General features: G+C 46.0%; 1 protein-coding gene across 1 annotated transcript; it reads left to right on the top strand.

The window, feature by feature from the left end:
* Positions 1-10,842: 10,842 nt before the first annotated feature.
* Positions 10,843-14,681, top strand: LOC116790243. Its single transcript, XM_032695026.1, has 2 exons — positions 10,843-11,525; positions 13,205-14,681. Exons 1-2 carry the CDS (start codon positions 11,310-11,312, stop codon positions 13,709-13,711), a joined length of 723 nt encoding a protein of 240 aa, XP_032550917.1. The 5' UTR covers positions 10,843-11,309; the 3' UTR covers positions 13,712-14,681.
* Positions 14,682-17,138: the final 2,457 nt, after the last annotated feature.

Genomic DNA, 17,138 nt, shown 5'->3' with positions numbered 1-17,138 from the left:
CTGCTCTCAGCCCCTGTTAGCACAGTTGTTCACAGCCTGTCCTGGTGTGTTTTTCTCCTGGAGGATGGGGTGATGGAGTGGGGCTCACCTCTGAGCCAGCCCTTGCCTGAACAAGCTGCAGAAAGTCCCTTGAGCAGTGAAAGATGCTTCTTGTACCTTCTGCATCTCCCATTTCTTTGTTCCTGCTGCATTTCTTCCATGGCACTTGCAAACCCGTTGATGGGGTTGAAAAATCAGAGTGAGGGAGAGAAAAATACTTGAATGTTCAGGTTTGGCTAACAGTTTGGAAACTGTTTGTATTTTAGTGAAAATTCAGACTTATTTTAAATGGGTAGCATTTGCATCTGGGTTAAAAACTAACTAGGTCTATGATGCAGAGAGGTCCTATGGTTCCATGGCTGGTTCAAAGCTGAAAAGCAATATATTCTCCCTTTTGTAAATAGTTTATAACTATTTTAATCCTAAAACAGGGCAGAAAGTCTTACAAAGTCACCCAGTTGTAACAAATGTCTGCCCCTGACAAAACAAAAGGGTTGTTTACATGACAGTGATAATTTCCCTGTCCCAGAGGCAGTTCCTCTTGTTTTACATCCCTCACAGCTCATGGCCGAGGGCTTTAAGGGCCCCTTTGGCAGAGCCCCAGCTCAAAGCGAGCTCTGGGGCATCCTTTACCCCAAGGACCTGTGGGACTTTACTGCGCTGCCACACAAGTGCTCAGCAGCTGCAGCCCCAATTCCGATCCCTCCAGTTTAGGAGCTTGACTGTAACGAAGTGAAAGATGCTTTTCATCAGGGCTGTTATATCTTGGCTGATCAAAGCGCAAATCCGCTGCAGCCAGGAGTTAAAAAGCGCCCGGTTCGGAGGGGCTGGGGAGGGTGGGGGAACAAAGGGGGAAAGGCAGCCCACGGAGAGGAATGGAACGATCGCCAAATTTAACAGCACCCTCTCCCGGCTCTTGGCAGAATAACGTGGTTTCTGGGCTTGGAGGAGGACTCCTGCTTGTTCCTCACATACGAGGGACTTGGCGACCCTCCTGCCAGCCGTAAGTGCAGCTCAGCCGAAGAAGCACTCTGCCGAAATGCCAGGGTGGCTCTGTGTGCCACTAAAGGCAGCTGCCGTTGCTCCCATCGAGACTTGAGGGCATCACCCTGCGGAAGAAACCCGATCGGAATGGCTTTGAAAGCTGGCACTGCAGGGCGCACAAGGCTCCCGAGCTACAAATCTGCAGAGAGGGGCCAGAGGTTGTCCCTTCCCCCAGGGCCCCGGGCTGCGCTCATTGAATCACCCGAGGCAGAGGCTGTGCGAGGGGAGCAGTGACCGGCATGCTGAGTGCCGCGGCTCTCACACGCTCCTTTCTGCCACACTCACCTCTTGCCTCGGCTTTGCCGGAGGTGACGAACCTAAAAATCCAAACCATTACCTGCCTGCATCCCCCTGTTGCTCTTAGGCTCTGTAAATCCTGTTTCACTTTACAGAAAAATCTCCAAACCAGCAAGAAAGGTTGGCTGAGAAAAGCAGCGCAGGGCAGGGGGAGCATTACCCACAGCTCTTTGTTTGCTTTGCCATCTAAATTTCAAGCAGAACCTGGCAGTTTGTTTCCGCACCAGAGCACGGCTGCAGCAGCCTCTCAGTGCATGTTTTCCCAAAGGAATCCCAGGATTTTCTGCGAGCTGTGCTGCCTGGCCAGACCCCTCATCCCGGGAGACATTGTGGTGGTCAGCGGGGCTTTGACAGGATGATGTGCCAGGCTGCAGTTCAGCTGGCAGGAGCTGAGCTAAAGCTGTTGGCAAATGTGGTTTCCATCAGGCCTATCTGAGCTGCCCGTGGGGTATGGCTGCTTGTGAGCATTTGATTAGATAGATTTCAAGTGTTTTTCCATGTCATGAGTAAGAGGAGGTGGGAACTCGGAATATTTGAACAAGTTATGCTAACAATCCCAGCAGCAAACCTCTCCCAGAATTACAAAAAACACACTAACTCGGAGGCAAGTTAAAACCACTCGGGTTCTTTTTCCAAGCTACAGTAGGGAAACAGCTGAACACAAATTTTTCTCAGTTCCTGTTCTGTATTTACTGATTTCGCAGTTTTTCCACGGTTTGAATGCTGGGTTTAGACATCCTTTCACATCCACAGCACACATGACATAAACGCGTCCTTTTTGCATGCCTGAAGTGCCACAGAGATGGATCTGACAGTGAAGAGTGTAGAGAACAAGCTTGATGCCCCTTAATCTGCAAAGAGATACCAAATGATATGAAACCCCAAAAACTGAAGGACAGAAGGTAACACTGCCACAGCTATCACTGAGACTGAGAAGCTCAGTCTGTGGTGAAATCCCAGGGGCAGAGTTTTGGTGCAAATCACTCCCTGAATGAATGGGAAATCCACCTCTGGTGCTTTTCTTGCAGTGTTCAGTCAGCCACTGTTAAAAACTGTTCTTGACATCCTGACCGGGCTTCTTGGAAAATCCCCAGGCCTAGAGGAGACCTCTTGGACACTAAAATTACCATCTACCACATAATGAAGATAATTGGGCTCACAGAACATCTCCGACTGCTGCTCACTCCACATCTTGGACACCACCTCTCCTTGAGGAAGTATGGAATTACCAGGGCTTTTTTAGAGCAAAGCTTTTATCCTGAAGCCAGCAGACTGCGAGCTGGGTGTTTTATCCTTTCATCCCTTTTCCCCACCCACTTCCTTTCCTACTGTAGAGAAATGAGTGAACTCTTTGTGATCTCTGCTTTCCGAAGGTTCCCTCGCCCAAGCTGCTCCGCAGATTATCGCTGGCATCCCAGCTAGCAGATGGCTGGGAGAGACAGCAGTGCTGCAAGGAATTAAGTCAATTATTCCCATTTCAGGATCGGTCCTGTTCGCTGCGTTATGTAGCTTTTTAAGCATTTTCCATCCACTCAGACGAATATTTGTGTGTCATTTACGGAACAGGAACGAAATCTCTCCCTGAACCAAAGTTTCCAACCTCAAGGCTGCTTGTTATTTTTGGAGTCGCCATTAGGCCTCGGGCAAAGGCTTAAGGGAAATCCCATCCTCTGTAGTTGGGCCAATAACACTGTAAACTTAAAGATGGACTGTCTCTTTCTGAGCTCAAGATTAGGCAACGGCCCAGCCTCTCGCTGAGCCAGTAGCAGCAGTCAGAAAAACCACTGAGTGTGGCAATTCTTTTGGTAAGTGTCTGTGTTTGTTATTTTGACTCTTTGCTCTGGTTTGCTAAAAATTCCCTTTCATGTGCAAGTGTGGAATGTTCTTCTGTGACAGGAGAGCTGCCAAAACCTGAATCAGTCCTTTTTTTTATTTCTTCTTCTTTCATTTTTGCCCCCACTTCAGAAGAGAGGCTTCAAGTTAGAAAAAAAAAGAGAACTGGGAAGTGCTGAGGCTTTCCAGGGCTCAGCACTTTCAAAGAGGGATGCCCAAGGACACCACTGACCCCCACTGGGTGTGGGTGGAAAGGGAAAGCTGCACAGCTGAGTGCTACCAAGAGTAGACCCTGTTCAAGGTAATGGTGCTAAGGGTCAGCTGTCCTTGTGTGCATAACTGAAATCCCAACTGAGCTCTCAAACTGGGTAGGAAGAGAGGGCGGAAAATCAGTCTATATACAAAAATAGTATATTTTGGTGTGCTAAATAAAAATTGAGATAACCATGGCAGTGACCAAAGTGACACAGATGAAGAAAAGCATTAGTCTGCATTCAGAGTAATTCCAGTTTTGTCCCATGTGAAATGACTGTGGGACCAAGTGTGGTAGGGGAGGGGAGTTATAGCTACACCTTGAAAACCATTATTCACCTCACTGTTGTTTCTTAATTTGCCTGTGGGTGGGTTCAGCTGAACTAAGGTCTCCAAAATCATGAGATGCATATGTCCTGACAATTTTAATTTCACTGGTGTGGCAGCAATCTCATATTAAGCAGCATTTTGCTTCAAGGCACATTTTGCTTCATCAGGTTGGAAGATTTATTGGCATCTGGACTGTAGCAGAGTGAAGCACCTGCTTCCCAGAGGATGTGCAGACATCACACCCACCCTTTCTTTGCTTTTTGTGATCTTCATGCTGCTCCTTCAGCCTTCCATTTTGTGCAGGTATAACCCACACCAGGATTATTCCTTTTTCTCCCCCCTTGATATTCTCCTTTAAAGCTTAAAAGTACAGTGGGTAGGGGTGGTTGTACCTCTGGAAGGCTGATGGATCACAAGCCCCCCTAAACACCTTATAAAATCACCAATTTTCAACACAAGAAAAAAGACAGTGATGGGAAAGAAAAGTAATTGTTACTGGGCTCAAAAAAGGCAAGATCAAAGCTCACAGTATGGTGACCACCACCGTTTTCCTTTGAAAAGCATGTTAACTTGTTACAACATGTAAGTTGTTCCATAAAGCATTCCATGATTATTTTTTTTCCCCTAGCACTTGGATGTATTACACAGTTCTGGTGCACCTCTGCAGTAGCCAGCAGTGTGGATTTTGGTAGCCATCCTCAGGCTTGCAAAAGAGGCACAGGGCAACGTGGAGCACTAACATGTAGGAGAAAGTTACTGGGAGGATGGGTCAGACCCTTGGGGCTGGTAACAAGAAGAGAGCTGCTTTTAAAACAAAAACATTTTGTGGTTTTATTTTTTGCCAGTGAGACTGGAAACCAAGGTTTCAGTTTACTCCTGGTATAGATGGAGCTATGGCAAAAGTACATCTGCCATGGCTCATCTAGGGGTGCTTTGCAAACACATGTTTTACCAAGGTTCCAACCCCATTTATTTCTACAGATAACAGCACTAATTTAAAAGTGATTTGGTCAGGTCACAGCTTTTGCATCTGCTGCAGGTTCATTAAATTAACACCACTAATAGATTTGCTTTTTGGGGACCTGTCTTAGATGCCTGTTTGAATTGACAGAAGCCAGAGATACAATCTCCACCCCAAAATTAATGCTGGGAATTTCAGAGGCTCAAACAGCACCTAAAACTGCTGCTGGGGCCAGAGGTAACATTTTTCTAAATGCTCTTCTCACCCTGCTGCAGGATGGAGCTCTGGTGTCCTCAGCATGGGATGGACATGGACCTGTTGGAGTGAGTCCAGAGGAGGCTACAAAGATGCTCAGAGGGCTGGGCCACCTCTGCTGTGAGGAAAGGCTGAGAGAATTGGGGTTATTAGTCGAGAACAGAAACCTCTGGAGATACTTTAGAGCCCCTTCCAGCACCTAAAGGGGCTGGATAGAGACTTTGGACAGGGCATGTAGTGACAGGGTAAGGGGCAATGGCTTCAAACAGAGAGAGGGCAGGGTTAGGTTGGATATTTGGCAGAACTTCTTTCCTGTGAGGGTGGGGAGGCTCTGGCAGAGATGATCAGATGATGAGAACACCCAGCACTCACTGCGTGGGGGCAAGGGCAGAATATTGACCTGTTGTGGTGTGACTCATGGGTCAATACTCACCTCTCTGCTCTCCTCTTCACACAAGCAACTTCTGCAGGCACCTCCACACCGAGGTGGAGAGTTAAAGCTGAGCTCATGTGCTGTCAACTTCTTTGCCATCATTTCCTCAGGTGTAGAATTTGGTCAACTGTGGCTAAGGTGTGCTAGACAGAGGGATTGTGAGAGCAGCAGCAACCAGGGTGGGGAGGCAGCTTGTGCAAGAAGAGAGGAAACAAGAAGCAGAGTCTGGAGGGAAGATGGAGAAGGCGATGGAGACCGAGCTGATGTGTTTGCATCCAGACTTGATACCAAGCACAGTGTGCAAGCAACAGGGAAACCAAGTAAATACCACCAAGAGAAAAAGCAGATTGAGAATCAGAACACCTGGAAACAGGTGAGACATGAAATCACCTGTGTTTGGGGGGTTATTATGAATGTCCCAAAATGAGAAGTTACCCCAGCTGAAGATGCAGGGATCCCAGGAGGGGTTCTGTACCTTCCCACTCCTTTGGCTCTGTGTTGCTGCCAGCATTTGGTGGCAGGTGATGAACCTGTGGACTCTTCATTGCTCTCAGTTTGTCCCCAACAAGCACCACCTGCTGCGGGCAGAGGGACAGAAAAGTGGTGCTCCTGAGCCTGTGGAGGAACTGAATGAGCCTGGGAAGGCACCTTGCTGACACTGTGCTTCAGTGTGGTTCATCTGCACAGCTTGCAGGTCAGCACAGCTCAGGCACTGAACACAGACAAAATGAGTGTATCTGGTGGAGCAAATGGGACCAGATCTGTGCCTGTGACAAGCAGTCACCTCGGGTATGACGTTTAACTTGACTTTTACTGTGTTTTCCCTGTACCCTGGACTTTACTCAGCTGGGGATTTGCTAATGCCTTCTGTGCTTTAGAAGCTGCTGTGGGATGAAGGTGGGTAGATGAGGCACTTTGGGCCTGTGGAATAAGCACTTTGGCTGAATGTGTCTGAAACACCTGGCAGTGCCAGCGCCGTCGTTAAGTGTCCCTCTTTAGTTTCCAGAATTAATCCCTCATAGAGGGAGGAGGCTGCTTTCACACCTTACAGAGCACTTTTCTTGGAGATGTGCCATGTTGTAAATGTGCTACAAAATTGCCACGGGGGTCAACAGGTCCAGGTGTCTTCGTTCTTAGCACAGAGCAGCTGCAAGCAGAGACAAGGACATCCCATGCTGAACACCGCTCTCCCAGAGGGAACAGCACGTTCTCTGTGCTCTCAGTTGCTCAGCCAGGAAGCTCAGAAACCTGTGCTCAAAAACAGGAAAAGAAACAAAGAAAGAAAAGCCCCGAGAGCCTTGCTCTGGGGAGAGCAGCGGCAAACCTCACAGCTTCACAGCTGCTTCATTCTGTGACACAAAAGGTCGTGCCTGTCTGCTCCACTCGGGATGCTCACGTGGGAAAGTTTGTGCAGAAGGATGGGGGAGTATAAATCAGAGTATTCCTCACAAACACACAGCATCGCTCCCAAATTACCTTCACATGTACTGAGGCATGTGGGTCTTCTCCTCTTTTAGTTCTGCTCTTAGGTCACCCTTCCCCTCCCAGGAGTGCAGGAGTTGCATTTTTTATTGTTTTTCCATCTCTTATTTAACATCCACTTCTAATATTCTTCTTCCTGATCTCTAAGCATCTCTAATCCCTTTCCTGTACTCCAACCTGTAATCAATTTAAAAAAGAATCAGAAGCACTGAGAGAGATGTGAGTGTAATTGCTGCTCGACCTAGTCAGTGAATGTTTGCTTGAGGTTTAAAGCTGGTGATTATGATTGAAATCTAACTATCTGGGCCATGAGCCTCTGGTGAAAATCCAATAGTAAAGATGCCATGTGAGGCAAGCGTTTGACATCTGCAAATGGGTGCCATCTGTTTCTTCTTTTAAGAGTATTAACCATCTAAGAAAGGAAAAGAGATGCATGAAACTTGGTCTGAGGTCAAAAGAGTGTGAGTGAGATCAGGGTTTTGGCTGCAAAGCAAAATAGGGTATAGATTCACACCCCCCACCCCTGCTCTTTTTTTGCAAGTGGAAAAGAGATAATTGCAGTAGACACACAGTACATACCTCCAGATTTGGGGGAAGTCAGTGTGCAGAGGCAGTGATACAGCCCAGGCTTCTTTTTAGAGGCAGAACAAGGCCTTTTTTTCTAAATGAGGAAGTGAGTAACTTCAGAAGGCAAAATTTTGACTCAGCTTTTTGCAATTCTACTTCTGCTCCCACCCTTAGGCACTCATGCCTGGGCCAGGAACAGCTCATGCCTTCCCTTTTCCTGGCACACTTTGCCCCCGTGGTCAGTAGTGGTGGAGCTGGTGTGTGTTCACCTCTCACCCCTCCCACCTCCTGGCACTGCTTCAAACCCCAGGAGCTTCAGCACTGCTTGGCTACCCTGCAATCCCACCCGGCTCTGGACCACCAGGGATTTGGGACTGACTTCTCTGTCTCTGTTTTTAAGTGTTATAAACCAACAGTTTTCACAGTTTAACAAAAACTCCTTTTAATTTAAAAGCTCTGCGTCATGTAATGCTGGAGTGCTCTTGGTCCAGGATTGATGGCTGAAGGGAAGCACTTGGAGGCACCAATGTGGCAGCTCAGAGAGGTTTTGCTGAGCTCTGGGCAGTGGCAGCAGGACTGTTGCTGATCCCCTGGCAGGCTCTGGAATGTTTATAGTACAGGGCAGTGCACTGTAGCAGTGCTATCCCTTTAACAGCATGTAAGAAGAGATTTGCTGTGCAGTTAATTTTGCTTCTGTTGTGAATGTTTCCTCTCATTTACTTATGCTCCCAGTCTTACATGAGAGCATCTTTCTGCATTTTGATGCAGACTGTGCACATCCCCAGTGCCTTATCTGACACAAGGAATGGTACAATAATGTGACTCTCCATTAAAAAAAAAAAGTTATTTTTAAAAGAATCGAAAGGTAGGTAAGGTGGGTAACTAGTGAAGCCTACCCACTGCTGAGAGTCATGTTTCTTTTCACTAGAGGTTGAAAGGATAATATAAAGTTTCATACTAAACAGGAGAGCTTTGCTGAAGAGAGTTGCCTTGGCCACTCTGTGCGCAGTAACCATTTGGAACAAGAAGGAACACGGGATTACAGAAGGACAAACTCCATGAACCCCAGTTTCAGACCGTGGGAGTAGAATCAGAACCTCCCATTAAAACAGGAACATGAGGCTTTTTTTTACAGCTCCGTAGAAGTCACACTTTGTGTGTAGCACTTGCATATTCATGAGGCACAACACGCAGTTACAGTTTAAAAGCTGCTGGTGTCTCACTTCCACCAGAAAAATGTTTTCGAGGGAGAAGGGGGAATGATTTCTGATAGTGAGAGGTTTTTCAGGCTGCAAATTTTGATGGAAAGAGGGAACTCTTTACGGTGTGGCCAATAACAGAACACCTGCAGATCCCCAAAGTCTCTGCACTTACAATAACTCACATCCCCAAAAGCAGCTGTGCCAGTGGCAGGGATTTCACACTGCTCTTATTTCTCTGAGTCAGATCCCAGCTGTGGGCAGCACCGTGAATACCCTGATCTGTGAAACAATAAAGCTCTCTGTCGCCAGTGAAGTCAGTTTGACCCCTGCTGCTGCAGGGTAGGGCACGTTCTGCCATCTCTGAGAGTGCCCATGACCTGTCTCTGTGTGCCTGAACCATTTAGACCTGGAGGTTGTGACTTGGCCTGAAGGCTCACAGACAAGACCCACCTCCTGCTTCTCCACAGAGACTTTCTGGTCCAGGTTTGCCTGGAACATATCCCCAGAACAACTGTGGCTCAGAGAGTATCTGAAAGATTTTTGAAGAGGAATAGTGAAAAAATAAAGACTTTTTTTTTTTTTTTCCTGCCAAATAGGACAAGGAAAGTGTTTTAGTGGAAAATTTGGTGCCAAGAAATCTTTTTAATGCTTTTTAGATTTCTCTTAGGTACCTCTAGCAAGGCCACATTGTGTTTCTGTATGAAGGTACCATTATGTATACACCAGCAATGCAAATAATCAGGGCTGCATCTTGGATGACTCATAGCTCTATTACTTTGTAAGCGTCGTGACATCTCTCCATGCAAATTGTTGCCATCAGCCTCATATTTGAATCTGTGTGTGGCTCACACAGAGCTGTGGACACAGACCCTGATCCATGAGACACTGCAGCGGTGTAGCCAAAATGGCAACTCTCAGTGTGAGTTTTACTCTCTGTCTGAGAATCGTTTTACCCTCAAATTAAAAAAAAATGCCAGAACCAGAGCTGGTAAAAAGGGCTGTTGCACCTTTGCACGTGGATAGTGAAGGGCTGGGTGTAAGTGTTTATGTGGGCTCTTTGCTCACACCTGACCTGGGTGTAAGTGTTTACGTGGGCTCTTTGCTCGTGCCTGACCTGCTGGGGTCCAGCAGCTGGGTGGGTGTTGCTCTTGTGACCTCTGCCCTGAGCCTGCCAAGCTGCCATCTGCCAGAGTCTAAAGCACTAACCTGAATCCATCTGATGGTCTCATGGATAAGATCCAAAGCTCTTCAGCTCACAGTCAGTGCTCTGAATACGTCCATGTGAGTGTTTCTGGATACCCTGGATCCATAAGGATCTCTAGCTCATCCAGGACATCCACAAATATTTGCATGTATTCAGAGTGGGCAAACCTTTATGAATACCTTGAATAAACCAGAAGCCCTGGAGGTTGAGGGGATGGCAAATCGTCTCTGTATTCTTTCCGCAGGCGTCAGTGAGGCCAGTAATTACTTCACAGCATGTGATGGAAAAGAAGCAGCTCATCACTCAGGGCCAAAGCTCTGCATGCAAACTGGCCACAGTGGGGCACTGAATGGAGGTGCTGCCCTGCAAATGGCAGGACATGTCCCCAGTCACTGGGGACAACAAAGAGCCCTGTGCTGCCAAAGTTCACAGGTGCCAACTGTTGCAACTACGTACATTTATCTGTTTCTAGCATATGATACCACCACTGCATCTCCAAATCAAAACAGCAGAGCTGCTTCCCTGCCTGCCCCTCATCTGTGATGTGTCAGTTGTGAGCTGTTCAGGGCAGCTATTGCTTCTTGCTGTGAACATTTTCACAGCTTTGGCTGAAAGAATTCTTGCTGTCCCCACGGTCTCTTGCCAAATCTGCACCCGTGCCGGGCTGTTTGAAGGCAGCGCATCCCTCTCCCGACACAGCTCCACACACAGCAAGGCAGTTCAGATCTCCTCCGACCTCCAGGGCTGCGCCTCATCTCCAGCCACACCGAGGAAGCCGAGTGGCACAGGGAGGAATATTTTATTGCAGCTTTCTACACTGTCAGGGCAGGAAAGTCCTGCCCTGTTGTCTCATTGTGTTGACTTAACTCCCCTTTTGCCTTGCTGAGCTAAAGCCCTTGATGTTTTGGTGTCAGGGATGCCCAGTCAGAAGGGCAGAGATCTGCCTGCCCCAAATAGGCTCAGTGACGACTCCTGCATGCAGGTTGTTGATCTCCTCTAATTGCTGCCGCGTCAGCAGCCACATCAGACTGTCTGGGATGACGGTGGGAGAGCGTGTAATCCCTGCAAATTCCCCCCTCACCTGAACCCTTTGCGTCCGTGGGGAAGATTTACCGACCGTCTGCGAGGAGCTCTCAGGGGATAAAAGCAGCGTTAATGGTCGGAGGGTTTCAGACCTCAGCGAAGGCATCACCTGCCTTCGTGATCTGATGAACCCGAGCTGATGAGCAGGAGCTGCACTGCCCAGAGCTGTTTGAGTGCTAGCTGTGCCAGCTGTGCCAGCTGTGCCTGCTGCCACCCGGCACTGCAGCCTGTCAGGGGACTCACTAGTGCAAGACATTAGAGGAAAACCAGGAGAGAGAATTTTTCTGGAGTACGCATTGCTCCCAAACTCCTCCGAACCGTGCTGAAATGGAGGGACCTGCCTCGGTGCTGTGCCTGAGAACCTGCTACATAAAACACTGCAAACCACTCCGTGCCACTGAAAATCCACCCGAGCTGGGACAATCCCACCTCTCCAGGAGCTGCAGTTGCTCTCACAGGATGGTGCAAAAAAGGCACTCAAACACTGTTAGCAAGCGTGCCTTGCCCATCATCCCAGAATATCCAGGCTTCCAGGATATTAAGGTTTGTATGCAAAACCTCTCTTTACAATATGTGATAAATGCTACCTATTCTTCTGTTAGAGGAATAATTCCCCAGTGTCCTGGAGAGCTGATATTTGATATGATAATAAGGTTTGCACTGTGGTTTGATATAGAAAAACTTGAATGAGTTTTATTCTACATTTTAAAGTTTATTATTATTTTAAGTTGATTTTATTTTTTAAACGATTTTAAGAAGTTTTAGTTAGGAAGACTACTTTTTAGTCAAGTTTTAGTGTTCTCCAATTACCTAACTTCTTCCAAAAGTACAACCACTCCTTGCAGGGGCATTTGATTTGCTGGGTCCCTTCCAGAATGAAGTGTGATGGAAGAGTGAGAGATCAAAAACTTGATTGCTTTTCAGTTTACATGACATGTCCAACCCCCTATTTCTCAATTGAGTTCAATGTTTTTCATTCACTACTAGTAGGCAACATGTCAAAGGCTGATGATGGAGTGCCCTGTTGAGACATTGCTGGGCTCTGAATCCAGATTTGTGGCTGGACCCTTAGAGAGCACCCAGCCTTAATTAGAGATTGTCAAAAACTGCATGAGTGATGGGTTTTTTCATATACCAAAGGCATTGTCAGGCATAATAAATGGTTGCAAAATGTTCCACGATCCCACTGTGGCTGTCACCCACACACAATATAGTGTTTCTTTTTATTGATTAGAAACAGTAATATAATGTAAACCAGTTCTTCCTTCAAGACAAACTGCTAAGGTTTTCAGAGAAAAAGCCATGCTCTGCTCTGACTTGCTGTACAGAAACCAGCTGTCCCTCCTGGTAGCTTGAGACAGGCCAGGGTGTCTTGGAATACCTGTGAGAAAGGTGGGAACGGCAGAGCAGTGACTTGGAAAACCCAGGAGACATTAAACTGTGGACATGGAGAGTCAACCTTTTACATGGTGAATTTGCAGTCCATAAAAGGACTCACAGCATGGATGTTCCCCTGAAACCAACCTAAAGACATCCAGTGGGGGCTGGATCAGGTCTTTCTTTGACTATTCAAATAACTCAGGTGTGAATTTGGCCTGCAAAGGGGAAAGGAGGAGAAAAATTTATGCGCATGTATGCTATGATGTGGTGCCACAATAATAAAGTTTGTAGTTTTAAGATGTAGAAATAAATTGTATGTGAAAATTGCAATTCTTGTAAAAATACACTCAAGTTCAGCACAGATTTACCTGGGATTAAGGAAAAGGGGGAAAATAAAATCTCTTAGAAGTGGGATCTGTTTTTACCTTGGGAAAGAGCAGCTACAGGCTAAGGGGATTTTAAAAAGATAAACCTAAAATTCTGTTGATACAGATAGGTGAGAGATTCTTTCAGAAAGTTAGATTTTCACAGAGGCTACAGAAAATTGTGGCAGTACACCAGAGTTGGTAGGAGGTAAAAATGATCAGCATTCATTAAGCTCAGCATTAATTAAGCTCAGCCCAATAGACTTCTGTTTCAGAGAGGGGTTGCTACCAAAATGCATGGTCTTCAGGGAATTTGGATTAAGAAGCTCAAATGTTCTCTAACAGCTCTTCACTGTATGGAATCACACACTTTAGACCCTTTTTCTGCTTAAGCCAGCATATTTTAATTCAGATTTCTTTCTCTCTTCTGCCCCCAACCCTGCTTTTTTCTCTCCCCCCCCCTTCCATTTAAAATAGCTATCAAGAAGTTATGTGGGAATTCCAGCCTTCAACCAACTTTTCCAGGATTTGGAAAGAGGAAAGAACTCCTCATCCCAGATGAACGATTTTTCAAGGAGACCTTCGTTAGCCCATTGCTTGGGGAGCTCCCAGAGAGGCTCCTTGGAAGGGCCCCTGGCAACCAGCACTGCCTTCCACGACAAACCACTGCAGGAGTATTTCAATGAGAGGCTGCTGGAGCTGGGGAGCTACGGAAGCAAGAGATCCAACAGGAAAACAAAAGCACTTGGTGATCAGAGCCCCCAGCGAGGCTCCCGGCGCAGGAGCAGCTGCAGCGCCGTGCTGGTGACGGGGCAGGACAGGGAGGGGTCCTGTGTGCCAGCAAACCAGGGCAGCCAGAAAGGGATCCAGTGGAACGGTCAGGACAAAATCCAGAACGTCCTGAAGCTCTATAAAACTGACTGTTTGGATGTTCTGACAATGCACATCACCGCCCCCCTGGAAACATTCGTGCAGAAGAAATGACGCCGAGGCTGGTTACAGCTTTCCCAGGGAAAATTGTTCCTGTTCAGCACCATCCCCACTTTAGCTCATATATGTCAGCCCCCTCTGACACAGAAAGATGCTTGTTTGGGGGAGGAAATAGTCTCTCATTTTGTGTTCTTGATTTACATTGCATAGATTTGTTTTCAACTATTTTCTGCAGAGAATCAGCATAATTGCCCCATAGGTGTGACTCATAGCAGTGTTCTAAATATGTGCATATATTACTTCAATGCTTATATGGCCTCAAAAAAGATGGTAAGTGTCAGAGGAGTAGCTTGTTTCCTGTTGTGGAGTTTGTGTTAGTTAATCTGAAGAATGAATGTTGTGTTCAGCCTAGTTACTTTGCTTGTTTTAAGCCTCATGGATTTATCACCATGGCCCAACTAATTTATGGTCTTATTCTGACTTATTTCTGACACAGATGCAAATAGTTGATGAGAAATTATTGATTTTCACTCATTGCCACATGTAATCTCCAGGTGGATCACTGTAAGAGCTTGACACTTGAAGAAGCAAACACAGAGAGAAGATTTACTTTTAAATATGATCAGCTATTATGGTTTCATTTGCAGGCCCAAAACCCATTGAGTTAAAAAACACTGCAAGGGCAAAGAGGAAAAAAATGCTAGATTCAAGTCAGAATGATGGAATTAAGCATAAAAGAAGGCTCCTTCCTACTTTGCTACTGTAAATATGAGAACAACACAGCAAATTCTTAATGTAATCTGAGCTTCAAATTGTTTATGGGATTAGTATTTATCGTGGTGGTGTAAGTATACAATGTCAGCTGCAGCTGAAGCTTTTCACTGTGGGAAATGTCAGTGTTTAATTCCACAGTGCACTGACTGAATACCAGACCCAAAGTGGGGCAATGATTTTAAGTTTCCAGAAACATCTACTACTGCCTGTGGTATCATTGGCAATAAATTCATTGCAGTGTTGGTTTGAATTGATGTCTTCTCTCTTTCCTTTCAGACTTGTTTTATTGTGATTTAACAATTAAGCCATGCCCCTGGCTAGACCTAATCCCTTCCAGTGCTGACTCCTCTCCATCATTTTTCCCTCCTTGTTCCTCCCATTTCTTCAGTCCTTGTGAAACTTGCCCCAAGGTGTGCCTTGTCCCTTCTGCAGGTCATATTTTCCTTCTTCCCAACACCTATTTGCAGAAATATTTCTTCTGCAGTGTCTCCTCAGCTCTTGGGCCACATCTTTCTGTCTTTCAGAGTGTGTGGATGAACATGCAGAAAGGAGAGGGCAGATTAAGGAACCTCTCACACCCCTCCTGCCAGTTCCCTCAGGAAACAGCCAAGAGTTTCCCCCCTAAAATGGAAATGGAACATATAAGAGTAATTCCACACCCCTTCCCCAGTCCTGGGATCAAGATGACCCAAGGCAACCGAGATGGGATCCTGAGAGCTCTCAGCCCTTTGTGTGTGGGAGAAAGCACTGCACACTTAGGCCAAATGAATTTTTCAGAATTCCCAGTTGCCTTCCTGCTGCAAATGGAGGGAGCAGCCAATTAGGTGAGATTTTTCCCTGCAGGAAAATATTTTTCTTTTTCAGATTTAAATGAAAGTCTGAAACCCACAATGTGTTAGGAGATGCCATTGAGGGGATGCATCTGGTTCTCATTGTGAGTTTGCCAGGGGTTAGTTTCTCCTCTAGGAGTGACTGCATAGTAATAACAGAGTATTATGAGAGGGCATAATAATAACAGTGCGTAAGGAGAAGGGAACAATATTAATGGAACACAGGCAACCTTAATTCTTTCATTCCTTAAACATGTGGCTTAGCACCCCTGAATGCGTGCTTTTGAAGTTTAGTTTTGCAAATAATTTCCTATCTACAAGCTTTTTGAAAAAAAAAAAAGGCAAACTGCCTGCCTTCCTGCTCCTGATATTTTAATGGTTATCACACTGCAGTGACCCCAGATTAGCAGGCCTGGAGCATCTTGAGTGTCTCTGCAGACCTCTGCCATATAAACTAACAGAGGTATGTGGAGACTTGCACTCACATTTGCTGACAGCAAAGGAGAAAACTTCTCTTGAATTAAGAAAAAAATTAGCAGTGATAGACCATAACTAAAATAAAACCCAGAAAACCAGGTACTTTCTTCACTGAAAGGCTGGTCAGGCATTGGGACAGGCTGCCCAGGGAGGTGGTGGAGTCACTATCCCTGGATGTGGCACCCAGTGCTCTGGTTTAGTTGCCATGGTCTTTTGGAAGTCTTTTCCAACCTTAGTAAGTCTATGATGCTGTGATTTACCCAAGCATCTGTAAATGGGTTATTCAAGCTGCTCAGCCTCTAGGCAGTCACTCTTCTCCACTCAGGACAAGGTAGAGCAACAGCTTTTAACAGGCCCTATTATAATTTTATTTTTTTACTTTTACTGAATACCAAAAGTGAAATAGAATCACAAAATCCAAAAAATTAGGCTTTGACTTGGCAGCAACTTGTGCTGTTTACTCACTCAGAAGAACCCCATAGACTTTAAATTGCACAGTCAGGCCCATTTATGGTATTTTTCATCTGTAAAGCACCCTAGGGAATTAAAAAAGTTGACATGCTTTTAAAATTGGATTTCCTTCAAAACTGTGTCACGACTTCCCTCTGAGAAGTTACCCATCTCATGTCAGAGGTAGTGGAAAAGTCTGAGGAAGATTACATCTCCCAGGAGGGAACATATCTAGATGTTCAGAAAAGACATAAAGTTACAGAGAGAAAAAACCCCCGCCAAGAACTGTTAAGAGAAGGAATAAAATTTCATCTCATCTCCTCTCAGATTGTTAAAATCTTGTGAAAAATGGCCTGGGTTTGTTTGGAAAGTGAGGATATGCACGACCTGAATTTATACAGTCTATTACCTTAGGTTTCACTGACTTTAGCTGTTGGATGCAGCTGCTTCTTTCATGCAGACAATCTATTTTCACAATGTTCTTTCAAGAAACTCGATGCAGACACTGCTTGCCATTAGCAGTCTCATAAAAATATTCTTTATGCCTCCCCGAAAAATTCTTCTTTCTCCTCTCGACAACAAAAGCAGTGCATCACTTCCCTCCTGGAGACTTTGCAGCCACTCTTTATCTCTGTTTTAGATCTTTCTGTGGGGAATACTGAACAGCACACTTGGCTGGATGTTGTTTTCCTTCTGTAAGCATATTCTCTCTGCCAGACTGGAGCAAAGTCCTCTGCAGGGCCTCATAAATCAGCGCTCACCTTACTTTAAAACATATTTCATGTCTTCTCAAGCCTGTGTCCCTACTGGTGAGTTTGTCATCCTCTCCTTGGACTTACCTTTAAGGTTGTAAAGAGCAGAGAGAGGCTGGGGAGGTGAGGATGGAAGGCAGAGGAAGGAGGTGCCAGGGGAAACATAACCTGCTTTCAAATGAGAATCTGAACCTTCAC

The sequence above is a fragment of the Chiroxiphia lanceolata genome, chromosome 8 (assembly GCF_009829145.1).
Source record: "Chiroxiphia lanceolata isolate bChiLan1 chromosome 8, bChiLan1.pri, whole genome shotgun sequence".
NCBI lineage: Eukaryota > Metazoa > Chordata > Aves > Passeriformes > Pipridae > Chiroxiphia > Chiroxiphia lanceolata.
The sequence above is the reverse complement of the archived record's forward strand: the minus strand, read 5'-3'. Positions and strand labels throughout refer to the sequence as shown.

What these genes read in the sequence shown, in the direction of transcription:
- LOC116790243 (XM_032695026.1), top strand. Translation starts at nt 11,310, where the DNA reads ATGGAGGGACCTGCCTCGGTGCTGTGCCTGAGAACCTGCTACATAAAA. An exon ending in CAGGCTTCCAGGATATTAAG is followed by an intron (nt 11,526 to 13,204) that starts GTTTGTATGCAA and finishes CATTTAAAATAG; the next exon opens with CTATCAAGAAGTTATGTGGG.